The sequence below is a fragment of the Phytophthora sojae genome (assembly GCF_000149755.1).
Source record: "Phytophthora sojae unplaced genomic scaffold PHYSOscaffold_11, whole genome shotgun sequence".
Lineage (NCBI taxonomy): Eukaryota > Oomycota > Peronosporomycetes > Peronosporales > Peronosporaceae > Phytophthora > Phytophthora sojae.
In genome coordinates, this window is record NW_009258125.1 from 1,796,703 (window position 1) to 1,824,092 (window position 27,390).

At 53.5% G+C, this 27,390-nt stretch overlaps 9 protein-coding genes across 9 annotated transcripts; 8 read left to right on the plus strand and 1 right to left on the minus strand.

The window, feature by feature from the left end:
* Nucleotides 1-241: 241 nt before the first annotated feature.
* On the plus strand, nt 242-1,381 carry PHYSODRAFT_526228 (hypothetical protein; the record flags this gene model as incomplete). Its single annotated transcript, XM_009538286.1, has 1 exon — nt 242-1,381. One exon carries the CDS (start codon nt 242-244, stop codon nt 1,379-1,381), a length of 1,140 nt encoding a protein of 379 aa, XP_009536581.1.
* A 689-nt stretch (nt 1,382-2,070) lies between these two features.
* PHYSODRAFT_527662 (hypothetical protein) lies at nt 2,071-2,508 on the plus strand (the record flags this gene model as incomplete). Its single annotated transcript, XM_009538287.1, has 1 exon — nt 2,071-2,508. One exon carries the CDS (start codon nt 2,071-2,073, stop codon nt 2,506-2,508), a length of 438 nt encoding a protein of 145 aa, XP_009536582.1.
* A 5,426-nt stretch (nt 2,509-7,934) lies between these two features.
* PHYSODRAFT_434613 (hypothetical protein) lies at nt 7,935-8,180 on the plus strand (the record flags this gene model as incomplete). Its single annotated transcript, XM_009538288.1, has 1 exon — nt 7,935-8,180. A coding segment is annotated over one exon (246 nt), but the record flags the coding sequence as incomplete, so codon positions are not given.
* A 237-nt stretch (nt 8,181-8,417) lies between these two features.
* PHYSODRAFT_526240 (hypothetical protein) lies at nt 8,418-9,143 on the plus strand (the record flags this gene model as incomplete). Its single annotated transcript, XM_009538289.1, has 1 exon — nt 8,418-9,143. A coding segment is annotated over one exon (726 nt), but the record flags the coding sequence as incomplete, so codon positions are not given.
* A 402-nt stretch (nt 9,144-9,545) lies between these two features.
* On the plus strand, nt 9,546-10,133 carry PHYSODRAFT_526613 (hypothetical protein; the record flags this gene model as incomplete). The annotated part of the gene is made up of 1 exon (XM_009538290.1): nt 9,546-10,133. A coding segment is annotated over one exon (588 nt), but the record flags the coding sequence as incomplete, so codon positions are not given.
* A 690-nt stretch (nt 10,134-10,823) lies between these two features.
* On the plus strand, nt 10,824-11,123 carry PHYSODRAFT_381320 (hypothetical protein; the record flags this gene model as incomplete). The annotated part of the gene is made up of 1 exon (XM_009538291.1): nt 10,824-11,123. A coding segment is annotated over one exon (300 nt), but the record flags the coding sequence as incomplete, so codon positions are not given.
* Nucleotides 11,124-11,366: 243 nt separating this feature from the next.
* Nucleotides 11,367-11,546, plus strand: PHYSODRAFT_436347 (hypothetical protein; the record flags this gene model as incomplete). The annotated part of the gene is made up of 1 exon (XM_009538292.1): nt 11,367-11,546. A coding segment is annotated over one exon (180 nt), but the record flags the coding sequence as incomplete, so codon positions are not given.
* A 5,142-nt stretch (nt 11,547-16,688) lies between these two features.
* PHYSODRAFT_340195 (hypothetical protein) lies at nt 16,689-18,173 on the plus strand (the record flags this gene model as incomplete). Its single annotated transcript, XM_009538293.1, has 2 exons — nt 16,689-17,758; nt 17,861-18,173. 2 exons carry the CDS (start codon nt 16,689-16,691, stop codon nt 18,171-18,173), a joined length of 1,383 nt encoding a protein of 460 aa, XP_009536588.1.
* Nucleotides 18,174-24,612: 6,439 nt separating this feature from the next.
* PHYSODRAFT_527763 (hypothetical protein) lies at nt 24,613-25,433 on the minus strand (the record flags this gene model as incomplete). The annotated part of the gene is made up of 2 exons (XM_009538294.1): nt 24,613-25,079; nt 25,124-25,433. 2 exons carry the CDS (start codon nt 25,431-25,433, stop codon nt 24,613-24,615), a joined length of 777 nt encoding a protein of 258 aa, XP_009536589.1.
* Between the last annotated feature and the right edge of the window lie 1,957 nt (nt 25,434-27,390).

A 27,390-nucleotide genomic window follows, 5' to 3' on the forward strand; every position in this document is an offset into this window, starting at 1 on the left:
CTTCATATCGCGACTTAATGCGTGTCAAACAAAATGCCATAAACCAGTGCATTCGACTGACATTATACAAACGATAGTTTGAAAGCATGAAAAATCCACTGCTTTATGGTGAATCGTGAAGAGCCGCGACTTCATAGCGTTACTTCAGCTTTGCCCGCATTGCGATTCTGGTGTTTCACAATCGAACTCGCCGCCAGGACCCCCAGCCCAGCACCAGCTCCAGCTCCAGCTACACCGCACGATGTTCGTCCGCAAGCTCGCCGCCCTCTCCGCCCGCTCTAGCGCTGCTGCTGCCGCTGGCGCGCGCTTCCAGTCGTCGTCCGTGGCGCTGACGGTGCCCGGTCTGTCGGCCGAGGTGCGCCACGACTGGACCAAGGAGGAGGTGCAGGCCATCTTCGACCAGCCGCTGCTGGAGCTCGTGTACAAGGCGGCCACGGTGCACCGCATGCACTTCGACCCGACGGAGGTGCAGCAGTGCACGCTGCTGTCCATCAAGACGGGCGGCTGCACGGAGGACTGCAAGTACTGCTCGCAGTCGTCGCGCCACAAGACGTTCGTCAAGCCCGAGCCCACCAAGAAGGTGCAGGAGGTCGTGGAGATGGCGCGCCGCGCCAAGGCCGCGGGCAGCACGCGCTTCTGCATGGGCTCGGCCTGGCGCGAGGTGGGCAAGAAGAACGCGTTCCGCCACATCCTGGACATGGTGCGCCAGGTCAAGGCCATGGACCTCGAGGTCTGCTGCACGCTGGGCATGCTCACGGAGGAGCAGGCCGTGCAGCTCAAGGAGGCCGGGCTCTCGGCCTACAACCACAACCTCGACACGAGCCGCGAGCACTACGCCAAGGTCATCACCACGCGCACGTACGACGACCGCCTCAAGACCATCGAGAACGTGCGCAAGGCCGGCATCTCCGTCTGCTGCGGCGGCATCCTGGGCCTCGGCGAGGACAAGATCGACCGCGTCGGCCTGCTGCACACGCTCGCCACCATGGACGAGCACCCGGAGTCCGTTCCGGTCAACGCGCTCGTGTCTGTGGAGGGCACGCCGCTCTTCGACGAGGACATCGCGCCCGTGACGGCCTCTGACATGGCCCGCATGATCGCCACGGCGCGCATCCTCATGCCCAAGACCATGGTGCGCCTCAGCGCCGGCCGCATGTCCTTCACGGACGCCGAGCAGGGGATGATGTTCATGGCCGGCGCCAACTCCATCTTCAACGGCGACACGCTGCTGACGACGGCCAACCCGGCCTTCGAGAAGGACAAGCGCCTCTTCGAGAGCTTCGGACTCAAGGGCAAGCCCGCTTACCACGCGCACAAGTCCACGCCCTACATCGTCAAGGTCACGCACTCGGCCCCTGTCGAGACCGAGGCCGTGGCATAAACGGCGAGCGATTGGATTGTATGTTCAGGACGAAGCACGCATATCGATACAGACGCGTGTCTGTAAACCTGTAGCCTGTTAAGATTAAGTGGGGGAAGGAAGCATCAATATCACCTTTTTGACGCCAACGATACTCGGCTTTACCTAGCAAGGCGAGCCAGCACCGCCTTGTCGATCCATCGGAAGAGCGGCGCAGTTTGCGGATGCCGTCGAGTGACGACCTGTTGACACCTGGCTAACCCAGCATACGTTCGCGAGGTATTCGATGACAAACGGAGGCACAAGCTCCGTGTACTCATGCAGCCGTGTTTCATTCTCTGGAACATGATGGAGAACACTGTTGAAGGCAACGCGGTTCCACATTGGCACATAGCTACAGTGCTGTATACGAGCGCGCTTGTTTACAATGATTCTGGTACACTGTACAGAATTCTGCCCGAATAAGGAATGGGTGTACAACTAATAGCCTCACATATTTAATATTATTTTCCAGTCGATGTGGCGATAGGGGGATGTGCAAGGTACTGAGGTACTAAGGTGAAAAATCCAGAGCCAATCATCAGCTCTCCACCCCCGTTTGAAAAATGGCGCGCATTTAGCGATCTTACTAGACTTCAAACTACATGTACCACTCGCACTTTTGCTTTTGCACCTCGCCCCACAAGCCCACCTCCTCCCCCACTCCACCCATGAAGTCCACACCGTCCAAGCGTCTCCGCCTCACTTGGTCTGAGAAAGTGGGCATCCTCGACAAGGCAGCCCGCACACCTGCTCTCTCCTACAGGGGCGTGGCTGAGTGGGCTATGACGGAGTTCAGCCTCCCGGCCGCCCCAGGCAAGACAACGATATGCCGCATAATCAAGTCAAGTGCAGTCCTGCTGGGGCGGCCGCTGGAGAAGGACCAAGGAATCATTCATTGTATTAAGCGACACATTCTATCCCGCAAGATGATGCAGGCTCTAGACCGGCTTGGTGAAGGGCTAGATAATCCCTACGAGGTCGACCAGTTGACAGCGCTGTTGTGGTGCGAGGATGCCTGGTCAAAGGTTAGTGCTTCGACCATACGCCACTGTTGGAATCATTCCGGACTCGTAGGTAAAGCTGCTCTTCAGTTCATTTTGAAATAACTAAATCAGTACATTGGAAAAGTATACTCAACTTAACATCCATTTATATATTCTGCGTCTTTATATATATCAGGCGTTCCTTACTCGGGCAGATTACTGTACCAACAACTTCAACCTGAAAATCTTCGTATCTCATTCTCCGGGCGCTGATGCCAAGCCACAGTGCTGACGCCGTTGAGCAGGAGGAACCCGAGAGCGAGGCTCGCGTAACGTTAGTGGCTCATGTACATACTCAAACATCGGTATAAAGGATGAAAATGGTGGCCATATCGAACGCACCTCTATACTTAAACCCTTAATCATTACTCCCCATCGGTAGGATAAGTATGATGGCGCGCCTACCGGTAGCCTCAACTTTAAAACTAAATGTTGCTCGAGTGAACGCTGTTCAAACGTCCTACCGACATTCATACGAAAGAGGAGATAACAGCGAGTTTGGCATTTATTTCCGCATCGAATTTGACCAAGGTAAGATGGTAAAACCCCAAGTAGAAAATTGGGCTTTCGACAAATCTAGGCACACCACGATTTGAGAAATTTTGCCTTTTAGGTCCTGAAAACGCGTCCTTAATGCCCGGGATGGCAACGAATAGCGAGTAATAAGGAAGGGGTACACTCTAGTGGCCGTGAATAGTGTTCATTGCCCCCAATTGTCGAGAAACCTCTTCATTTGGCTTGAAATTACTGCTTTTGGTAGGCTTACTTTGCTCGCCAGTAACTAATGTGCACAGAAGAATCTAGCCATCATGTTTAGCTAGTTAGAGAGAGGAAATGACGTACAAGAAGGATACGAAATATTTCAAGCAGAACAATGATGCCGGTGGCAATACCTCAAAGTATTTGTCTGGGCTACCCAGTTTTACTTTTTGAACCGTCTATTCATGCTCCTGTCAGCCTCCGCAGGAGCTCGGAATACGAATCGAGCGTACATCTCATGCATTATAACTGCCTGACTACACTTCTAAACCTCTAGCGCTTTAGTTTTGCTGAGTTCGCTGCTACTCGCAGTTAGAAGCTATCATCCAAGTCTACACAGCGCAAGTCACGTCTCCGCCTGCACTTTGTACTGTCTATGATGGACATATGTCGCACTATACAAACTTTCATATTAAAACTAATCTTTACGCGCCTACTAGTAGGATTGTACCCATGCTACTGGTATGCTTTCGACCTGGGGAGAAGAGATTAAGTATTGGAATTCGGGTAGGCTAAGTGGACAAGTAGAATTTCATCAGCGCTGATGAATGCTTCATCAAAAGGATACATGGATGTGGTGCAGGTTTTGTTACAATAGGGAGCGTGTACCAACAGTCTGATACAGAGTCCGAGCCCGTCAACTTCAAAAGTGGGCTCCCCCTAATACGAGAGCCAAAAGTCGCACAAAACGGGCTCCCTCATGGTAAGTACGAGATCAAGGAGCCCAGGGCTCCCCAAATTTAGCTTCAAATCTATGACGGGCTCTTCATAGTAATATCTGATTGGCCAATTTTACCTAGACTTAAGGCGAGCAAACTTCGCGTGATCGATGCCCACGCTAGAAGATCGAGCTCAAAGATCGCCACACTAGAAGATCTCGCGCCGCTCATATGTGGACAGCCGCTCCGAGGCCACCCCAGCGTCGCCGATCGTCCTTCCTTCCCCTCAAGGAGAAGCCGTCTTTCCTATGCCTTTTCAGGTTAGAACCTGGAGATACTTCAATGACGGCCAATCATCAGCGAGATATTTAACACAGGTGAGGGGGGGCCTTAACGAGGGCTCACAGTTCTGGAGGGCTCCTTTCACTTAACCTATTGAACTCAAGAGCCCAGGAGCCCGAGCTCGCGACTTTTTGGGTTCACCCAAGAGCCCAGGAGCCCGGCTCTCCCCAGGGCTCGTTGAAGGTGTGGTCTGATACACATGGGTCGATGCACTCAGCACCTTCAACTTGCACTCACCCATCAATTACAATGGCATGTATCGATGTGAAAGACTCCAATGTTATTTGGCATTAAAACCTCCACGCTCGCCTCCTGTTGTTTGCCGAATCCGTAAACTTCGTCGGACTGTTCTTTTCCGTTCCCGGCTACGAGTGGATGGAACCTGACTACAGAGCTGTGTCTTATCGATTCGCCCACAATGATCTCAAGAGTCTTTTCGCGCTAGTCGCCTGGCGCAGGCCGATGGAGTTGCTGAACGAATGGTGCCAGTTGATGCTACTTCCAAAGACGAGTGGAGCTTGCTCTTTGCTGCCCAATATGGCAACGCCGAGGCTATCGAGTTCCTGATCTAGTCTGGGGCGTCAGTAAACCGCCAGCTTCTCTGCGGGTCGACAGCTCTTCACGTCGCCTGTCATCGCGGGTATCACGCAGCAGTTCGTGCTTCGGTCGAGCGCGGTGCATGTGTCGACGCCACTAACAGAGATGGGTGGACGAGTCTGCTCTTTGCTGCGCAGGGCGGTAACGTTGAGATAATTAAGTGTCTCGTTGGGTCTGGAGCGGCTGTGAACTACCAGCTTCCCTACGGGTCGACAGCTCTTTACGTCGCTTGCCAATACGCAGCAGCTCGTGCTTTGGTCAAATGCGGTGCTCATGCCGATGCCTGTAATGACATTGGGTGGACGAGTTTGATGTTAGCTGCCAAATATGGCGATGTTGAGATTATCAAGTTCCTCGTTGAGTCTGGGGCGGCAGTGAATTACCAGAATACCAACGGGTCGACAGCGCTTTCCGTCGCTTGCCAATATGGACATCTCGCCGTGGCTCGTACCTTGCTGCAACATGACGCAGCGGTTGACGCTGCTGGGCATGATGGGTGGACGGCGTTGCTGTATGCAGCGACGCAAGGCAATCTGGAGGTGATTGAATTTTTGCTGGAGGCTGGTGCATGCGTTGACCATCAATTGCCCAGCGGTGAGACGGCTGTGAACCTCGCGGAGCAAAGCGGACGCTCTGAAGCTGTAGACCTATTGAGGAATCGGAGTCTGAAGAGACACACATCGACGGGCGAAAGTGAGCAAGCCGATCGCGATACAGGAAATGAACAGCAGGCCACCAGTGGTCAGAGCGAGTGCGACGAGCAGAATGGTGACGAAGCTACATGCAGGGAAAATGGACTTCTGCGGCAGGTTGTTGGCGTCAAGAGGCAATTTAATGGAGGAACTACTGGTGGTGTAGCTGCAAAGCGCACTAAAAGGGACAACGACCCAGTACAAATTGCTGGCGAGCCCGTTGCTGTTGCAGATAGTGAAGCCGCGCCCACGCATCTATCACAAGAGGGTAACGCGTCGTCGATAGGAAGCACGTCGACGAAGTCGGGGGCTGAACCGACCACTACTGAGTGGGAAGCAGTGGAAAGGGAAAAAGAGAGATTCGCCGATTTGTTTACTTGCGAGTGGTCCGGCACGCGACGTTAAGGCGCTTTACGTGGGCCTCGCAATGGCAAGTATGGCTTCGAGAGTCGGTGGTCAGACTGTTCAAGCCAAACGCTCTATCTGAGATCGAAGGAATGGTGCCTCCTCCTACCGGGGAAAACGCAGGAGCCGGCTCCTCGTACCATGAATTTGGTGCCTTTGCTTCCTGGGTGATCGAGCAGTATGCCCGAAATGCAGAACTCGCCGCCGTTACTGAATCAGCATTGGTGAGTGCTTTTCTGGACGAATGCTGGAATTGATGAGCTAAAACACTTGCTTCGTTTCGCTATTGTAGACCGTTGACACAGGCCGTTTGGAGTTAGCGACTAAGGCGAAACTGGTCCAGACTCAGACCATCGAGGACCCTTTTAAGGCGTGGGAAGCTGCTGTTGACTCCATCGAGTCGGCGTTATCGACCCTTACTGCAGAGACCCAAGAACGTGCATGCATATTCGAGCAGTTGAAGCAGCATTGTGGCGAAGCTGCACATGAACTTGAGATGAAGCACAAGGAGCTTGGCCAGCGCCGGGAAGATTTCGCTAATGCTGCGGAAAAGTGTGAGGCAGATGCAAGGGAGGCGAGGCTCAGAGCAAAAGGGCTTCAGGTGGACCGCCAGCGATTACTTTCGGTTGTGTGAGGCCAGCCAAAACCCTGACGAGTGCTCGGATCTGTGGAACACGCACGCCCGTAATGCTTCCTCGGACACGAAGATAACATCGATTGACGAAGAAGTTGTCGAGTTAAGCAAGGTTGCCAGAAGTAACGAGCAAAGGGCAATGGTGGCGAAATATCTCGTTGCGTTGTGGAACAGCCTTCTTCAGCGCTCAGTGCGGTTCGAGATGAGCAAAAAGACTTGGCCAAGGTACGCAAATGCCGTTCATATGAATCGATCGCTGTAGAGCGGCTGGACTAATGAACATTGCTCTATCTATCTGCAGGCAGCCACTACGAAACGTCAAGAATCTGTGGACGAGTTTGGAGAGGATACGGCGAAGGCTTCCTGCTCGCTGAAGACGCAGCTACTCGATGCATCGACAGAGTATTTCCTCGCATCGTTTTCCGGTCAGGAGTATACACGGGACAAGCTCGACCCGCTGTTACTACTGCAGCTGAAGGAACACGAAGACCGGTGTGGGAAATCCTGCGCCGTCGTGCCATTCGACGAGGTGGATGCTGGCCGAATCGTGAAGCTTCGCCAATTGCAGAGATCATTGGAGGAGAAGGACCAGCAGGTCCTGGAGACGGCGTATAAGCTACACCGTGAACATTTCCCAGCGCAGAAGTTCCCGATCGAGAGGCTGGACGAGATACTAAACGTGGCTCATGCCAGCCTATGGAACCGGCTGAAGGCGTCTGTGAAGGTGCGTCGGTCTATCGCTGCGTGCGAATCCTTCGCGAGAGGTTCTAACTATTGTTATGCTTTATTGCAGACTGACGGTGAACCAAGTGCCAGCGTTGTTGTTGAGGGCGAGACCAGTGCACCGACGGTTGCTGCACCCAACGGAGAGGGTGGTTTGGATGCACGCGCTGCTGCCGATGACGACGCAGCAAGTATGAGCGAAGAAGAGAAGGAGGGGTTTGACGAGCCGGACAGGCTAGCGATCGACTCTTCGCATCCAGCCCAGGACGATGCTCGAGTTACGGTGGCCAAACCGAAGCCAGAGTGCACTTTGATGTAGGGAGCCGCGATCAGGTATGCTCATGCTATCACCAAGGCATGAGATCGAGCATTATGTTTGTTTTACCAAAGTTCATTGTGATCATCTTTTCCATGATCGCATTACTTGAAGTGATTGAAATTGGTTAACAAAGCTGCTTTTCGTACCCAAATTCTGACTCAAATCCAAAGACGGCACTTTTTCCTTCACTTTGCTTGCCTAAATCATCCCGATGCAGTTGCAGTGGTATGTCCGTCGACGGAGTCGAGGAGGCCGCCGTGGAGCGAGCGGAGCCCGACAGCGGGGTGCAAGTCGAAGCGGCAGAAGAAGCCGCGGCCGACGGCTCCAAGACGCAGGCGGCCACGCTGACGAAGGCCTGCGCGCGCGGAGACTCGGACGCTACGCTTCGGCTCTTGGCGGGCAATGCAGCTGTCAACACGCTGGACGAATGCGGAGATGCGCCGCTTGTGGCTGCGGCCCGCGGTGGCCGCACTGCTGTGGTGGGGACGCTGCTGCTTAGAGGGGCGGCCGTCGATGTGGCCAACTGCAATGGTTGGACGGCGCTGATGCAGGCCTCGTGGAAAGGGTACATCGACTTGATAGAGTTGCTATTGAGGAGCGGAGCCAGCGTTGATATCCAGCGACCCGACGGGTTCACGGCGCTTGCTACTGCCTGCGAGTTCGGCCACGTGGGTACTGCAAGAGCTCTCATAGCTGGCGGTGCCAAGGTAGATTTACCCAACCAGGAGGGGAATACGCCACTGATCTGGGCGGCCAGGGGAGATCACGTCGAACTGGTGCAGCTGCTACTGGACAATGACGCAACGGTGGATGCTGTGAGCAACGAAGGCTGGACAGCGCTGATGCAGGCTTCGTCTGAAGGTCTCACTGCTGTGACATCGTTACTCTTGAAGAAAGGAGCGAGTGTTGACAAGCGCGGCCCGAGCGGGTTGTCGGCCCTGGCGATAGCGTGCGCGCTCGGGCATGTGGATACTGCGCGTGTATTACTTGATGCTGGAGCGGACTTGGACTTGCAGAATCAAATGGGTAATACGCCGTTGATCTGGGCCACTAGAGAGAACCATGGCGCCGTGGTGAAGTTGTTAGTGGATAGAGGCGCTTCGATTGACCTGGCAGACAATGAAGGGTGGACGGCGCTCATGCAGGCTTCTTGGAGAGGGCACTCGGAGATAATTTCTTTTCTACTGAAGAGAGGGGCTAGTGTGGACCAGCAGCGTATGAACGGGTTCACAGCTCTTGCCACTGCGTGTGAGTTTGGGCACGTGGATGCTGTTCTTCGCCTTCTAGCAGGGGGAGCGGACATCGACTTGCGGGATCGCAATGTCAATATGCCGTTGATGTGGGCAGCGTGGAATGACCATCCTGACGTGGTGCAAATGTTGCTGAATGGTGGCGCATCTGTAGATTCTTCAAATAGCCGTGGCTGGACTGCGCTGATGAGAGCGGCCGAGAGAGGAAATGTTAAAGTGGTTAGTCGGCTGCTGAAGCATTCTGCCAGTGTGGACAAGCGAGGCCCGAATGGGTCAACCGCTCTTGATATCGCCTGCGAACACAACCAGCTGGATGTTGTGGTGAAACTTTCGAACTATGGAGCTGATCTTGACGTAGCAGACGACGACGGGTACACCCCGTTAATCACAGCGGCACAACTAGGATTCGCTGACATTGTCCAGTTCCTACTGACAAGAGGCGCCAACGTTAACGCGCGATTGCCGAGTGGTGGCACGGCCTTGCACTCTGCTGTGTGGTACAAACGGCTGGCGGTTGTTCGGATACTTCTCGATAACGGGGTCGATATCAACTTGTGTGGAGATTTTCAGAACTGGCCAGCGTTGACCGTGGCATACATGAGTGGCTATATGGAGTTTACCCAGCTGATCTTCGAGCGCGAGCGTGCCGACCCTGTTGTCAATGAAGTGTACACCGAGCCTACGTCCCTGGTAGCTGCAGATGCACAGGATAGTGTTACCATGAATGCTACAATTGACCGGAAACAGCGCAGCGGCGATACCGCGCTACGAATTGCATGCGAGCAAGGCAAAGTGGACGAGGTCAAGCAGTTGCTGGAATATGGCGATGATATCGACATGCCTGATGACAGAGGATGGACTCCGCTCATGAGTGCAGTTCAAGACGGAAACGTCGAGTTGACCAAGCTTCTTTTGGATGAGAGAGCTAACGTCAATGCCGTGAACGCAGAGAGGGAAACTGCACTATCGATTGCGTGTCGCTATGGTTACGCCAACCTCGTCCATCTACTGTTTACGAAGGGCTCAAACATTGACCTGAAGAATCAGTACGGTAACACGTCACTGATAGAAGCAGCCCGGAACGGCCACACGGTGGTGGTAGAGTTTCTCTTAAGTAAGGGTACCCCCATCGACGTGGCTAACAACGAAGGCTGGACAGCGTTGATGCAGGCTTCGTCCGAAGGACACACTGAGGTGGCATTATTGCTTTTGAAGAACGGCGCCGCTGTGAACTTGCAGCGTCCGAATGGTTTCTCCGCGCTCACAACCGCGTGTGCGTTCGGGCATGTGGATACTGCTCGTGTGTTACTTGGTGCTGGAGCGGACCCTGACACACAGAATCGAGTCGGGGACACGCCACTCATTTGGGCAGCCAGGGGAAACCATAGCGCCGTGGTGCAGTTGCTATTGACTAGAGCTGCACTTATCGATGCGGCGGATAACGAGGGATGGACGGCGCTCATGCAGGCTTCGTCAGAGGGAGATACTGACTTAATATCGCTACTCGTGCAGAACGGAGCCAGCGTTGATATCCAACGCCCGAACGGGTTTACGGCGCTTGCTATTGCCTGTGAGTTTGGATATGTGGATGCAGCGCGTGCACTTCTAGCTGGTTGCGCGAATGTCGACTTGCCGAATCAAGATGGAAACACGCCGCTGATCTGGGCAGCCAGAGGGAACCACATCGAATTGGTGCAACTGTTGTTGGACAACCATGCAGAGATTGACGCAGCAAACTACGAAGACTGGACGGCGCTAATGCAAGCTTCGTCTGAAGGACACACGGAGGTGATATCGTTACTCTTGAAGAACGGCGCCAGCGTCAATATGCAGCGTCCGAATGGCTTTTCGGCGCTGGGAATTGCGTGTGCGTACGGGCATGCGGACGCTGTTAAGGTATTACTCAGTGCTGGAGCGGACCCTGGTTTAGAGAATCAAGTCGGTAATACGCCTATGATCTGGGCCACAAGGGGGAACCATGGTACAGTGGTGCAGTTACTGTTGGATCGTGGTGTCCCAATCGATGCTGCAGACAACAAAGGATGGACGGCGCTGATGCAGGCTTCGTCTGAGGGGCAAACAGATATGATATCGCTATTGTTGAGGAATGGAGCTAGCATTAATAAGCAACGGCCTGACGGGACTGCAGCTCTTGCTCTTGCGTGTGAGTTCGGGCACGTGAATGCCGCACGGACTCTCATTGCTGGTGGTGCAGAGATTGATATGAAGGATGCACAGGGGAATACCCCACTGATGTTGGCGGCGCTAAAAGGCCACGCCTCTGTGGTGCACGTGCTCTTGACTAGCGGTGCATCACTATGCTCGACAAACACGATGGGACGAACAGTACTAATGAACGCGTCGATCAAAGGACATATTGGCGTGGTACGGATACTTCTGCCGAAAGGAGCTGATATCGACAAGTCTGACTCACATGGGTCGACAGCCTTGCTACTTTCAAGCGAGTATGGCCACCTTGAAATTACACGTTTACTCTTAGATCACAACGCTGGTATCGAGGTGAAAGACGCTGATGGGGACACTCCGTTATTCGTTGCCGCTGCATGCGGTCATGCTACCGTGGCAAAGTTACTACTGGACTTTGGTGCATCGACAAACGTAGTCAAGAATGATGGTGTAACTCCACTCACGATTGCGTCGATGAACGGTCATGACGACGTTGTTACCATTCTGCTAGAAGGAGGAGCGAGCCTCAATCCCCCGAGGTCCACCTTTTTGGGCGTGGCAGACGAGTAGGTGTGGGCGGTTGTGGACATTTTTTTTAAAGGTAATGGTCGCCAAAGTGCTGAGACTCGGTGACAGCGGGCAGGCACGATGAGCACAGCGCAGCGAATTCCCAACTTCCGATTCAAGTCTTAAGCCGAGCCACTGTTGTTGCGGATGTCAGTGGACTCCAGCGCAGCGGTCGAGCTAGAAGATCCCGACAGTGGGGCGTGCGTTGGGGCGGCACTGGGCCGCCAAGACGCGGGTGGTCGTGCTGCTGGAGACGCGGGAGGTATGTACGGCCGAAAAGCCGTTCGGGCACGTCAATGTTGCTTGAGTGCTCGTCGCTGTCTCGTGGAATTGCTGTTGAGTAGCAGAGCGGCTGTTGATCGTTCGAATGATAAGTTAAGAAACTGAGCAAGCGGTGGGCCCGCTGTTCAAGAAGCAACGGACCAAGCCAGTATATCCTCTTTGAAAGCGCGTGGTACGTGTCGAATACAACGGTTACTACCGATGCCCCGTGCGAACGTGTTGCAGTGAGATTGCGGGTGGTAGTACTTCGACAAACGTAGTCAACGAAACTGATGCAGCTCTAACAACGGTCACGCTGACGTTGATAGTATACTCCTAGACTAGTATAGCAGCATCCTCACGGCGAATTTTCGCCCCGGTTGCTAGAGGGGCATTGCTTCGGAAAAGGTTGTATCTTAGCTTCTCAGCACCGCCCCCAAGTATCCTATACACATTCATACTTTTACCAAATTGGTTTCAAAAATATATGCACGAAGTGCCGGGTTTGCATCAGATTTTATTTATATGACCGGGCTTGGAGTTTAATATGGAAAACGGTATAGGCAGCACGGGGACCATGCCACGAGCAAGCGCAGCGAGCACTGGTAGACAGCGCGCGTGTTCCCGACGTTGCACACATGCTGATCAACTATAACTTGCACGTCCGAGTCATCCGTCGCCGCCATAAATGAAGACAGGAAAGAGGCTTGACGTAACAGCAAGGGATCTCGTGCCGCATCTGGTAGTGCCGTCGTAGCTTTCGACCTCTTTCAACCGTAAATAAATGTATAGTCTTTTGCTTAGTCCTGGTTTCCATGCTACAGTAGTAAATAAACACTTTCCGAATCATTATAAGTGGCTTTGGCGTTGCCACCGTTGGCCGCTGAATCGATTGCAACAAATTTCCGGGTGGACATCGTTAAATATCCCCCCACAGTACCAGGCTAAATCGTGCTCGAGCATTCAGCAAGCCAATATATCAGTAAAATTGTAACTCATGGCGAAAAACTCAAGTCACATTTCATTCAACAACCACCGGTATGCACATTTGCTCTTACATTACGTTCATTTAAAGCTCATTGAAACAGCGAGACCAGCAGTGTGCCCCCCAACACGTAAGTGCTTTTCACAATAACACGAACACACTGTAAGTGATTTAAAAGAGCTTCAAGATGAACGACTGCAAGTCTCACTCCACATACATGTTCGCCAGATTCACTATACAGTAACAAACATTTAACAAACGCTAGTGTTAGCTATACATTTGGCGTTTGTGTGAACATGCAAGGCCAAAAGTTGGTGTCAGAATTGCACATTGCTACTTTAACTTGCTCAGGAAATAGCATGCGATTTTGGGGAGCAACGACGTCTTACTTCCTTATTTATCAAGGTTGTCAGAATAATATACCAAATGTCAGGGCAAAAAGAGATTTCTCCACGTTTTCTTCACAGCTACAGAGCATACATCCTGGCTATTGTCTCCACGATATGGCACGTCTGGCCTAGTCACCGCTTTCTGTATCATGCCAATGTCTAAATTTAGAGAAAGCATGTTTGGTACCAGATTCAGCAGATACTGTAGGTGTTGTAACGATTTGCGGGTATGTTGTACGAATTGCCTTACAATGGAGATCGGCACGATAAGACTCGTAACATGAAGCTTTGGGGAATGCTTATTTATTGTAGTTATTGTTGCTTCTCGTTATACACTTGACCGTCTAATTCATGTTAGTGGAGCACTATATAACGCGTGCAAACTGACCATCATGATCATTTACCTACTTTACGAAGATAATCCATCAGCCGCAGTGTGCACCACCCTGCCTGCAGTCAACGGAAACAAGCGTTTGTTATGACTTTTAGATATCGGTGTCAGGTGAGCCAAGAGCCACCCTCATGTATGACCAGTGCCGCAAGCAGCAAAAGTAACGATAAGAAGTCATATCATGCCCACATTTGACTCATGTTTTAGAGCAAATGCTACCTGCACCTGCACCTGGGGTAATTATATCTGACCGTGTTCTTAAAGGAAGTATAGTCTATTCAGCAAGCAACGACTAACTTGGACTTCCACGCGATTACGCTCAAGTCAAGTCCCAGTGGGACAGCGGCTACTACGGCCGCATTCAGGTAGGTGCAGGGCCCGTGTCCTGTGCCTGCCGAACCTCGTGGGTGACGAGATCGATCACCTGTCCTCTCTGAGGTCGCGCTTTGGATTTTCATCGGACTCTCCGCAATCGGAGGGCCACCCTGCACGTGACGTTTCTAGCACGAGCGGGGCCAGGTTGCTTTGTCGTTAGTTGGTGGTAGACAGGAGTAGTAAGCTACTAGTAACTAAGTGACAATACAGTCTTCAAGAAAAAAAAACTTGGACTTCCAGCTTGCTATACACAGTTAACGCTCACAGCCGCAAGCCTTTATAGCAAGGTACGACTGGCTTGGTGTATGCATATGCAAGCTGCCTTTGAAAGAGTACGTGTACGTCATTAACCTAGCCTAAGTAGTCAATAGTGCGCCCTGAGTAAAATCTAACCCCAGCGCAACGCGGGAGCCGAATTTTGCCATTACGTAAGTATTAGTACATATAGCGAGCTTGTTATGCAGCAAAATGCAACATCCAACACTTCAACATTCGACACTGCAAGCAACACTTCAACATCGAGCACCTGAACATCTAACACTTCAACCTCATCGTCCCTCATCGTCGCTTTAACACGTAACGTTTTTAATTATTTACCAGTGTTGCTCAAATAGTCATCTTTGGATTGGTACGGACGGTGCGATCAGTGGTAACTGAAGGTGACGAGCAAGCTGTTCCACCACAGAGGATCGCATAACCTTAGTATCGACGGCATTGAACTGGGAATGGGTGCGTTCACGAAGTCTCAGGAAGGTTAGTACATGGCCTCGACCTGTCTGTGGCAGCTGCATGCAGTGTCTTGGGTCAGGTAAGAAGCTCGTGTTGTCCTCTTGCGAAGGCTTGAGCTCTTTGCTCTTTTCCAAAGCAATGCGAGTATCTAACTCGTCCGTTGTCATTATTAACAGCTACAATCTGTATATTGGTACAACATGATGCACCAAATTTAAATTTGGTACAACATATCATCCACATACTGCTCCCAGTGCGAAATTTGATACAATAAGGTGTTGCTAAACTCACGTCCGGTATAGAATCCTGTACACTAACTAAATTTTGATACGAAATGTTGTACCAAATGAGCGCATCATCGTCAACAAAAAACTTGAAGTTTGTTTCCTTTACATATTAACAATCATCGTGTAACAACATCCACGTCCTCTCCACGCAGCTTATCGACCGCGTGTAGCATCACCAGCCGGAATCCCACCAGCTCCGGTATCGCTTCTTCCGGTTCGGTACATCATTTCGATGTATCTGGTACCGTATCACTCGGTTTTCCACCGGACACCGAACGAGCAGGTCTCGTGCGTGCTTGCTTCTGGTCACTAACAGGTACGTCGCTCCGCAAACCTCCGGGCGCTTTCATGATGCTTTACTCTTCATCGATCCCGTCGTGATTCGAGCAGTGTGCGCGAGGATTCTCCACAAATTGGTCCGCATTCTCTTTCCAAGCTTGAGCACCATGTCCGCAGCTCCATCTCTACGATGCACTCTTTGTGAACATCAAACGTGAGGTTTTGGCAGCACTAGACGAAGCCTGTTCGCTCTACAGCTGAGGCGGAGCCTTCGCGCTGCGCTGTGGACATGATGCTCGTCCGCTGGAGCCTGGGCACTGCTATCTGGCCGATTATGTGCGTGCTGTACTAAATTCCAAAGTAAGAACGAAGCAACCTCGATGTGTTAGTGTGACGCCTATTGTGTTAGTGTGACGCCTATTAACGGTAAGATGTACTGACGGGCCGAGCCTGGTTGTCTGCGAACTCATACCATGCTGTAGCAGTCTCCTGGAGCTGGACGCCGCCATCCCAAGCACCAACGCCACTTGCTTCTTGCTTTCCCCCCTCTTCCAATTGTGATGAGCCACCCACTGACGTCCCTAAATTTAGACACTCCATATCTTACGGTAAAATAAATATTACTGCCCTTTATTTGGACGCGCACGCCAGGATACATAGTACTACTGTCGTGATATTGTGGGTTCTACTCAAAATTGGAGTGGTCGATTGGTTCAATCAACCGCCCCCGAATCGCCCCGGTACTATGCTAGGCTATTTGAGACCGCGTCGAGCAAAAAATACTAATCAACCAAAGTACGAATTGAGATTTAGGTACCTCGTTGGAAAGAGGGGCGTCTTAGCTGTAATGGGCCTACTTTGGCTCACTACTTTAGCTTACACGTGTGCACGTGTATGTGAGGAAGCGTAGCTTAGTTTAAATTAGAGTTAATTATACTCGGGCCTCCGAGTATAGATTAATCTAAATAAACGATCCAAATAATGTTTTTGGGTTAAAATGAGAACTGCTATTTTTGTTTTATGTTTCTGACTTCCTCTAAATGTAATATTCTAAGATAGGAATCTGCCAACGGCTGGTTGGCAGAATTCCAATGCTATGCATGTCGCTCATTGGCTAAGAGATGCTGCTCTCAGCCAATAGGAATCCTAAGTCTCTATGGACCACCCGTCGTGGTGGTCGTAAATGTATGTAGCCTTTGGTGTGTCTACACCAAGGTCGAGAAAGTCTTTCGAACCTCTAACAGACGTCGTATCTGTTAGAGTTACAAGTGACTGTAGCCACTTGTGCGTGTAACCCTGTTACACCATCCCCCCCTCAAGGTTAGACGCGCCGAGTCACGGCACGTCAATCAGGAAATTGACCATTCGTCAATTCTTCACGTTGGGCGAAAGAAAACTCGAGCTCATTCCGCAATGAGCTCGCCGCAGAAGAAGACCGCCGCCGCAACAGAGGGTAACCTCTCTGTTGCTCAGTACCATGAGCGCCAGCAGGCAAAGCGCGACGCGCTCGCTGCAAAGGACGCGTCGGGGACAACCCAGCCGGAGATTGTCCTCGAAGGTTCCTCTGTAGTCAACGACGCCGTTGACTACGAGGACGGCGACGTGGAGATGGAAGAGGGCGAAGTCTCTTCTAGCAAGCGCAAGGAATCTATCGACAGCGACAGTCTCGACCCACATGCCGGGTCGAGACGCCCTCGTGAAGGGGACGACTCGAACGCTTCGAGCTCGAAGCGTTCGCGCGGCGAGAGCGATACTCCGCGCTCTGCTGCTGGGGCTTTAAGCTCCCCGCGCGCTGCTCAGGCAGCGCGCGATCCGTGGATGCCGTCTGCGTCAGAGATTGCAGACCGTGTGGGCAACACTGTGCCTCCAAATGAAACTCCGCTGTACGTATGCAGCGGGATCCACGATGATGCTGTGGCGGAGGAGCAGCACTTTGATCCGTTAACGAATCAAAGGCGCGATTACTATATCGGACTCTTTCACGAGCTCCGATACTTCTCCAGCAAGAAGACCTCTTCTCGCAGCAAAGTGCCTGAGTGGCAGGCACTTTGTCAAAGTTGGAATGCTTTTCTTGAGAACTTCAACAAGAAGCCGGCTGCTTACCGTGAGCGGGTTAAGCATGCCCGCGAGCGCTTCGAGACATTCTCGACGCGCGGGAGGCTGGAGCAGCTCCACAGATCCTCTGTGGACGCTGGTATTCCATGCGCTGTGCCCGAAGGCCATCAGTGCACGTTGTTTCTTCCGGGTGCGGTGCGCTTGAGCGACCGCGACCTAAACGGGTACACGACGATTCGTGTTCCTGAGAGTCTCAAGGATCTCCGTGCCAAGTTCTTGGCACGTGAGGAACGCGACGATCGTGGGACCTCGGGCGCTGTAGGTGACCACAGCGCTCGCACTACCTTCGCGTCGGCAGTGCGTGGTGAGCTTCGTACGCCCTCACCATTTCCGGAACGTCCTGCGGCAGGACGTCCCGTGGCTCCCATGTATCTTGGTGGGGCGGAAACCCTCTCCAACGAATACGATAACGAACCGGCTGCCGGTTCGTTTTCGGGATACTATGGTTCACAATACGCTTAACAATCCAGCGTGTTGAGGCGCGGGCGTCGTGGATCGGAGGCGGCGGTGGTGGGAACACGCCCCGGGTATGGTCAACCTGGGGTTGACCTTGGCCCGACGCTCGAAGAGCGGGTCGCTGCTGTGGAACAGCATCAGAGCCGGGAGTTCGCCGCTCTGAAGCAGGAGGTGGCGATCCTGAGGGCTCAAGTCGCTCAGGCCTCGCAGACCGCGTCGGTCTCTGTCGACGTGGGAGGTCGCGTCGCACGCCTGGCCCAGCGCGTTCACGCACTGGAGCAGAGGTTCGCTCCCGCTGGGGCTTCCGCTTCGGGCCAGCCGAGCTAGGTGGCTCGTGCTGCCGGTATGGCTTCAGCCGCCCGACATAAAAGGTCGGATGGAGGCGCATGCTAGATGGAATATCTAGCGTGTAGGCGTTGCCATGCCGTGCCAACACCGTGAACGACCCGATGAAGCGCGGAGCGAGCTTGCTCGCCCCGAAGTCGGAAACTGCATGTTTAGGCAGGTTTTGAGTTGCTAACAAAACCAATGAACCCTTCTTGAATTCATTAGTCTTGCCCCTACCAACATTGTCTGCATTCAGCTTCTGTCGGTCGACAGAAGCTGCGATAGCGTCTTGGACAAACCGAATGGCGGCTTGTCTGCGCTGCACGAAGTTGATTCCGTCCGAGCTGAACTCGTTCAGCTCGTTTCTAGCAGTAGGCCCGGCCTCTGCGTTCGTTTTCGCGGTGTCTGTGCCCTGCACAGACCCGTTCTTCTTCTTCTTCTTCTTCTTGCTCTTGTCGGCGTCTGTGCCCTGCACAGACGCGTTCTTCTTCTTCTTGCGCGTAGTCGCGGCTGACACTGTGCAAGTGTCAGCGGCATTCTGCGGCTGCTGCGTTGCAGTCGTAGAGCCTTCCCCACTAAAGGAAGGAGCCACCATCCCGAGTAGACTCGGGAGGCGTGGGTGCCTGATGGCATTCACGTAGAACGGTGTATGCCCGGTCGAGGCATGGACCGAGTTGTTGATGGCGAACTCCACCATCGGCAGGCATTCGCTCCAGTGTTGGAACGAGTGAGCGTAGCCCTTAAGCACGTCAACGAGCACGCGGTTCACGCGCTCGGTCTGTCCGTCCGTCTGCGGATGGTCCGCAGTTGACATCGAAAGTTGACTCCCAACAAGTGTAAACACTTCTTGCCAAAGGTGTGCAGTGAAGCGCGGGTCCCGATCCGACACAATGTCGATCGGCATGCCATGGTGTTTGATGTTTGAACACCATGTCAACGAACAGACGCGCCGTCTGTTTCGCAGTCACTTCAGCGGGTACTGCAGCAAGATGTACCATCTTGCTGAAGCGGTCAACAAAGACCACAACGCCCGTGTTCCCCTGGCTGTCCGAGGGAAGACCGAACACGAAGTCCAAAGACATGGACTGCCAACACTCCCGTGGAGTTGGTAGTGACTGCAAGGGAGCCTGCGCGAAAGGCGCAGGTTTCACACGTTGACAAACCTCGCAAACACGGACGTACATACGTACTTGCGCACCCATTTATACTGGTGGGCCCAGTAGAAGTGTCGCGTGAGAAGAAGGTATGTCTTCTCACGGCCCGGATGCCCCGCAGTCGGTGCATCGTGATACTCATACATGATCCTGAGTCGCAGGTCATGGTCATTGGGCACGCCAACGCGGTCCGCGTTGTCGTCGACTGCACTGTAGAGTGATAACCCGTCGTGCACCTGGTAACGGTGTGCACGAGCACGAAGATGCTTCGGCAGCTTCTGACGAGCTTGGTCAGAAGGCGCTGAGCCGTAGGCCAGCAAGAGCTTCGCGTCCGCGTCGTGCGCGTACGCGACCTTCACGTCGTCCAGCAGTGACGACGTCGGGGTGCTCGATCGCATGGCGTCAATGGCATTGACGTCGGCATCAGTCGTGGCGTAGTCAGGTCGACGCGAGAGCGCGTCGGCCACCACATTGAGTCTTCCGGGTTTGTACTCAACCCGGAAGTTATACTCTGCGAAGAATGAGAGCCATCTCGCCATCCGTTGCGAGATGTGCGGCGACTTCACAGCCGTCCGCAACGACGCGTGGTCCGTATAGACCACGAACGGTTTGCTTCCGAGTAGATACACTCGGAACTTCGCGAGTGCGTACTTCATGGCAAGGAACTCCTTGTCATGTGCCGGGTAGTTGCGCTCAGCTGGCTTCAGCTGACGCGATTGGTAGTAGACGACACGATCACGACCCTCGTGACCGTGCTGCATCAACGCACATCCGATTGCGAAGTCGGATGCGTCACACACAACGTGGAATGGGCGATCTTTGTCGGCCACCGCCAAGATCGGCGCCTCAGTCAAGCCCCGCTTGACTGCATCGAAGGCCTGCTGACACTCAGCAGTCCAAACCCACTCGGCGTCCTTCTTCAGGAGCTGTGACAGCGGGCGTATCATGCCCGCGTAGTCCTTCACGTACTTGCACAAGTACGTGGCCAAGCCAAGGAACTGCCGAAGTTCCTTGACGTTCGACGGCGTCGGCCACTCATTGATCACTCTGACCTTCTCAGGGTCAGGGCGGACACCGTTCTTCCCGACGAGACACCCGAGCACGGGTATCTCGCTCGCCCCGAAGATGCACTTCTTCAGGTTCGCATAGAGCTTGTGCTTGCGCATGAGAGCAAGCAGCTTCGGGAGATGCACCTTGTGCATCTCAACATCGCTCATCCCGTCCGCAGCCCGGCTGTGGACGAACACATCGTCGAAGTAGCTCGGTGCGAAGTCGCGCACCGAGCGCAACAAGTGCGTCACGCACCTGTTGAAGGTCGCAGGGGCGTTCTTCAGACCCTGTGACATCACTAGCCACTCCCAGCGCATGCCCCTCGGCGTGCTCACAGCCGTGAGAGGGATATCGCTCTCACGCATGAGGATCTGATAGAACCCATCGCGCAGATCAAGAGCACTGTAGATAGTGCTCCTGGCCATCGAATCGATGATTACATCTTTTCGCGGTATAGGTGTCTGCGCCGGTATCGTCGCATCGTTCAGCTTGTTGTACGCATGAACGATGCGCCAGCCGCCTTGTGGCTTCTTGACACAGAACGTCGGAGCACTGTGCAGGGACTTCGATTCCCGCACTTGTCCAGCTTTGCGACGACTCTCAAAGAAGTCGTCGATCGCCTTGACCTGCTCTCACAGCAGTGGCCACTGTCGCGTGACACAGTACTCGTCCCCGGCACGAGATCAATCTCGTGCTGGACGCCCTTATCCTGCGGAAGCTCCGCACGAATCTCTTCCGGAAGTACGTCCGCGTACTCCCGTAAGATCTCGTAGTAGAAACTCGTTTTCAACGAGTCCCAGCTCTGCTCTTCAAAGCGCTCCTTCTTCGTCTTCGCACTGAGAGTGTCCACGCTCTCAGTGGTGGTCTCCATGGAGAACTGCCTCAGTTCTTCATTCTCGCTCTTCGTTCTCTCGGCGTCCGAGAGAATGCATATTTGCTCGATGCGTCCATCGTGCAAGTCACGCGCGAAGCGCTTCCAGCTCATGACTGGAAGCGAAGTCAAATCCGACGCTTGCGTCGGAGGGTTAGCGAGAGTCATCTCCCTGAACCGGAACCCGGCACAGGTACGCGTCAAGACGTTCAACGTCTCGACGTCCGGCTTCTCAGCCTCCGTCTGCCCGGCAGACATTCCTTCTAGCGTCTCGGCCCCAGGCCGAGACTTGCGCAGCGATCTTCGCATGCGCCGTCTTCTTGTTTTGCGGAGCCCGGCTCCGCTTGGTTCTTGACCTCGTCCAGGCCCAGCCGTGGACGGGTGTTCTTCTTCAGTACCGCCGGCGGGTTCGTCCCGCGGGCGAGCGACTTCAAGCCCGGCCTGGTCGCCCGGCGCTTCGTCGTGCAGCCCGGCTGCACAACAGCATGCAAGTTTTTCCGGTGCGGAACGTTTGCAACCGTCCGCACCGCCTGCAGCGTCGGCTCCCGGAGCCGACACGCCATCTTCACCTTGACGCATGTTATTGGTGGTGCCCTCCATTACGGAGGGTGCGTCGGCTCCCCGAACCGACGAATCAAATTCACCCAAGCCATCGACTCCCGGAGTCGACGGCGTTACTTCACCTTGGCTCTTATTATTGGCCAGACCTGATCCAATCAGATTCGCGTCAGCCTCCACGGCTGAGGCGTGTGACTCGCCTGCGTCATCCGTGCCCCTTGAGGCCGAAGACTCTTCTTGATTCGCTGAAAAGCGGGTGTCGACCTCCGAGGTCAACACATTTCCTTCATTAGCTGTCGGCGGCAACGCCGACGCTAGCTGCTCTTGCGCGCGTGCTCGCGCGCGCCCAGGGCGCTCCGGGACAGCGGCACTAGGCGCTGTCTAGAGTGGGGAGTTGCGCGCACCTGTCGGTGCGTGCGTAGCGGCAACAGGGCCATCGCTCACTGTTCCGCTGTCGCGACCGAAGCGCACGAGAGTGCGCTTCTCCCAATCGATGACCGGATCATGCCGTGCAAGCCACGGCATGCCCAATACAATGTCAAACTTATCGTCCACATCCAGGACGATAAAGGTCTCGACAAACTCTTGATCTTTATACGTGAAGCGCACGCGTACCATGCGCTTCTCGGTCTTCACGACGGCACCCGTGGCCAGTCGTACTTCCAACATACTTCGAGGTATCTTTAAATCCTCGAAGTCAAGCCTTGATAGACTTCGCAGTCGAACAAAGTTCTTCGACACGCCAGAATCTACCAAAGTACGGAGAGAGCCGCTTGCTCTCATCGTGTTCACATTCAGGATGACAAGGTCAGGCTTGTCATCTTGGTTCTTGCAGTGAGGGTGAACCTCACTGGGGGCTGCCGTCCTCAGTGTCGCGTGTCCAAGGTCGACACGCGGAACTGCATTACCAGTAGGGCGCCCCGAGCCTACTGGCGTCCAGCGTTTTTTGTTTGGTTGCGACGGTGCCCGGCACCGCCGCGATAGCCACCCTGCTGGTGCACGGGGGCCGTGCACTCCCGAGCAAAGTGACCGACTCTACCACAACGGTAGCATCGCACATTGTTTCCCTGCGACTGCTGGGGTCCAGCAGTTGCAGCGCTCGAGAGGTCCATGGGTTCTGGGCTTCCCGTCCTCACTATCGGGCGAGGCTGTGGCCTCGGCGCATGTGCATGCAGCTTAGCCTGCCGCAGGCTAAACTCCTCCTGCATTGCAAGAGTGATTGCAGCTTCGAGAGTACTCGGGTACTCACGGAAGAGATAGGTCTTCACAGGCCCATCTCTCAGCCCCTTCATGAACGTGACGACCTTGGTCGCCTCGTCGATCGGATTGGTCACGATGACCAAGTACCGTGCTCTCTGAGCGTAAGCATGGACATCATGCTTGCCCTGCTGCAGGTCGAGGAACTCCGCCCTCGACCGGAACTCGTTTTGCGGGGGCTCAAACGCTTGTCTGAGCTCTTCCTTGAAACCCTCGTACATGCTAAAGCACATAGGATCCGAGAGTCGGCGTCCATACGCCCAACTTCTTGCACGTCCGCCAAGACATGACATGGCGAACGCGACCTTCGACAACGGGTCGACGATGCGTCGAGCCGCAATGGCAGTGTCGAGTTCGACAAGCCAACGGAGGAGAGGCTCGCCCTCTCTTCCAACGTAATTGCTCACGCTGAGCTTCAGCGATTGCGCGCGCGGTGTCGTCCCCGACGACACCGTGGTAGACGAAGCAGCATCTCGCTGCTCCCTCATGATGAATCCCAGAGCAACACCATGTTACTCTGTCGGCGTTAGCGTACGCAGCATCGTAGCTACAGCCACCTCATCAATGACTGTTGACAGTCGTTGGAGAGCTTCCCACTCTGGGTCCGACAGGTGGGGACAGTCAGCGCGTGCAACGTGAGTTGCAGGCGTAGTGGAGCTTTCCCTGGACACCTCCGTATCCATGGGAAGGTTCTCAGCTCCGCGTTCGTGCGGTGACGTACGAACTCAGGTAGTCGGTCGTTGGACGGACTACAAAGTGCTACCAGGTGTAATGGGCCTACTTGGCTCACTACTTTAGCTTACACGTGTGCGCTTGTATGTGAGGAAGCGTAGCTTAGTTTAAATTAGAGTTAATTATACTCGGGCCTCCGAGTATAGATTAATCTAAATAAACGATCCAAATAATGTTTTTGGGTTAAAATGAGAACTGCTATTTTTGTTTTATGTTTCTGACTTCCTCTAAATGTAATATTCTAAGATAGGAATCTGCCAACGGCTGGTTGGCAGAATTCCAATGCTATGCATGTCGCTCATTGGCTAAGAGATGCTGCTCTCAGCCAATAGGAATCCTAAGTCTCTATGGACCACCCGTCGTGGTGGTCGTAAATGTATGTAGCCTTTGGTGTGTCTACACCAAGGTCGAGAAAGTCTTTCGAACCTCTAACAGACGTCGTATCTGTTAGAGTTACAAGTGACTGTAGCCACTTGTGCGTGCTACCCTGTTACATTAGCTATCTTTTGAGGCCCTCCACAACTTCTAACAGTTAGATTCGCCAAAGATATGACCCCGCGAAAAAATTATCTCCCGTCCCAGAGCAAAATTGAGATCTTTTTTATTGGCTACCCTGGTGTAAAATTGTACAGCGGATCCAATGATCCCCTTCGTTTCTTCAAATTCGCATTGAAATAGTCTTAAAACTTCACTTTCGTGCGATGTTTCACATTAGTGACACAAGTTGTCAATTGATATCATTTTGGATTAGCATGGACATAAGTATCATATTGATTGATCAGCTGGGCTAGATGACGTACACTGCTACACTTTTGAACTAAGCTCGACCAGACTTCCGCGGCTTCTTCGTTGTCACGGCGGCTTCGTCGTCTTCTCCTCCGACGACTCTTCCTCTCTGGTCCTGGTTCTTCTTCGCTGCAAGCGCCATTGCAGCTCGGTGTAGGCGGCGTGACTGGTTGGCTGCTTTAGCAGATTGACCTTGCTCTTTGCTAAGTGCGGCGTAGATAGGGTCGCCACGGAACTCATCTGGTACGTAGGGACGTACGACGTTGTGCATCGTGTACTTCTTCTCCGTGTTGACCGCAGGAGCCGGTAGCAGCTCAAGGAAATGCTCGAACATGCGGGTTACCTTGCCACTTTCCGTGAGAACGCCGTCAACATTTCGGCGTAGGTTCTGTTCTTCTGCATCGGTTATCGGGCTCTTCCTGCACTCGACAACCCCGGGCTTTGAGGCGTCCATTGCAAACCATTGGTACTGCTGCACACCGGTAGGTTTTTGTAGAGCTCCTTCACGAGGCCCTTGTAACCCTTAAAGAACGCCTCATCACGGGAAATGTGGACGGTTCGGTTCAAAGTGGCGGAATTCTTCACTGCATCTACCACGTGGTCTAGCGTCCAGCAATCCTGGCGGACAAGGAACTTGCGGATGTGCCCAAAGCCCCTGTCACACGAATACTTCGTGTGACCTTTGACGAAAAACTTGTAGTCGACACGTTCGAGCACGCCCATGTGCACTTGGGCCAGCAAAAATTTGATTACCAGATTGTTTTTGTTCTGGCCTCCGCAGTTGTCCGCATACACGACCAGTTTCTTCTTACCACTCGGGACGACAACTGTCTTGATGAAATGGTGCAGCATTGCGTTGATCTGGTCGCTGCCCTTGCCGCTCACAGTCTCATCGTACACGTAGTTTGTCTGGAACTGCTCATTTTCGTAGAAGATGCCGAAAACGTAAACGGCCATGAGTGAGCAGAAGTACCATTGAGATGGGGTCGACGAGACCGACTGCACGGTCAGGGTCTGGGAGAAGTCCATCACAATCACGGCAACGTCTTGCTCAGCTTCTGGACCTGCAACGCGAGCTTTGTCCTTCTTGTACTCCTTGCTAAATGTCAGCAGGTAAACAAAATGATACCAATGTCATTAGTATATCAAAATGATATCAATGTCCCTCCCAACCAAACCTACCGCATCTCGCGTGCCGATGCAGTGTGTACGCCCATCTCTTCCGTCTCGATAGCCATCGCCCCGCCGCGAATACGCGACTCATAGATCGTGCAAACGTCACACACGTTCGAACGTGACGAGCGAATGCGAATCTCGGGGCAATGTTGAGCAAGAAGCTTCCGCATAGTGGACCGCGCCGGCTCACTTACTCGCAGTCGAATCTGTTCGACGTACGCGTCCATCTCGTCGTACACTGAGTCCCACGTAAAGTAGGCAGGAAGCAACGTGTAGTCTTCTCTGCTGTAATACTTCTTGGTCTTGCCGGCAACGGTCTTTTGCATGCGAACGCGGACTGGGACGACCTCGCCCACCTCTTCTGCAAATTCTTTGAATCAAAGGGAATGTCGACACTAGACGCGTTCTTGTTCAGCACATTTCCATGTGTCTTAGCAGCAATGCTGCCGTCGCGCACTCGAGACTTGTACCTCTGAATTGTTAGGGGTGTCAGATCGAGGCAGCGGGCAAATGACAGGCGGCACACTGCGCCCACGAACGGCAGGTAGTAGTTGAACTTCTCACTCTTTCGCCCTTGCCACGGCGACGCTCTACCGTGTCCGTTTGCATAAGCACACCTAGCATGGAGTAGACGGACGTCATCCTCTCCGACTTGGTCATCTGCGAGACCGAGCAGACCAGAGTCTGCAGCTCTTGAGCCTTTCCCTGAAGGCAGCGACGCTCACACTTATCAGCTCTGATAAGGCCTGTCACCTTTTGGTGAACATCAACATCGATCAAATTGATACTTATATCCTCCTCGGCTTGCTCACCGTCTTCGATTCCCTCGCTGTCCCCCGTTACCTCTCCATCCTCCTCAGCTGACTCGGCCATGCTCCAATCTTCATCATTGCTTTCAGCAGGCTCCTCGCTCTCAGACGATACGTCGCTGCCGGCATGTGCCGCAACGTGCGGGGAGGTCACGCGGGGTCGATTTTTCTGGTTGCTCTGCCGATCGGTTCGAGAAGGCGTGCACGCCGGTGATTCGTGCAGCTCGCAGGCACTCTCCTCCTGCTGCGGATCGGAGGTGCGCGCAAGCTGCTGCCCAGGAGCTGCCGAAGCGTGCTGCTCAGGCGCGTACGGCGTATGTTGCTCGGGAGGAGGGGGTGTTGACAGGGAGGGGACGCGGGCGGCTCCGAGGCACCAACGGACTGTGGCGCGAGAGCGCCGGAAGCCTGTGTGCCGCCGGGCGACGACTCGGGGCCGTTGGAGGTCTGCGATGGCAGCTCGGAGGTCGAGCGGTGGGCTTCCATGTCGGCGGTGGTGTAGATCTTCTTTGAGAGTGAGGTGTTGAGGGAGCGTTCGCTTTAGTGACAGTTCAGGTTTTCAAATCACAAATCGGGCCCTTTCTCGAAACTTCACTTAGATACGAAAAATAGCAGCCAATTTTCAAGCGCGATTATCTTGATAACTCTAAATGGTGGCTTAGTATCATTTTGTTCGAGGCAGTCTCATTTTAGGTGCTGAATCCGTACTTATACGGAATTATAAGGTATGTCGTCGTTTCATAGGCGTTTTGTGGTGGAGGTCGATTGGAAGAACCGCCCCAAAAGTCCAAATTTGGCCGGAATTCACAATAATGGTACCGGAGCAT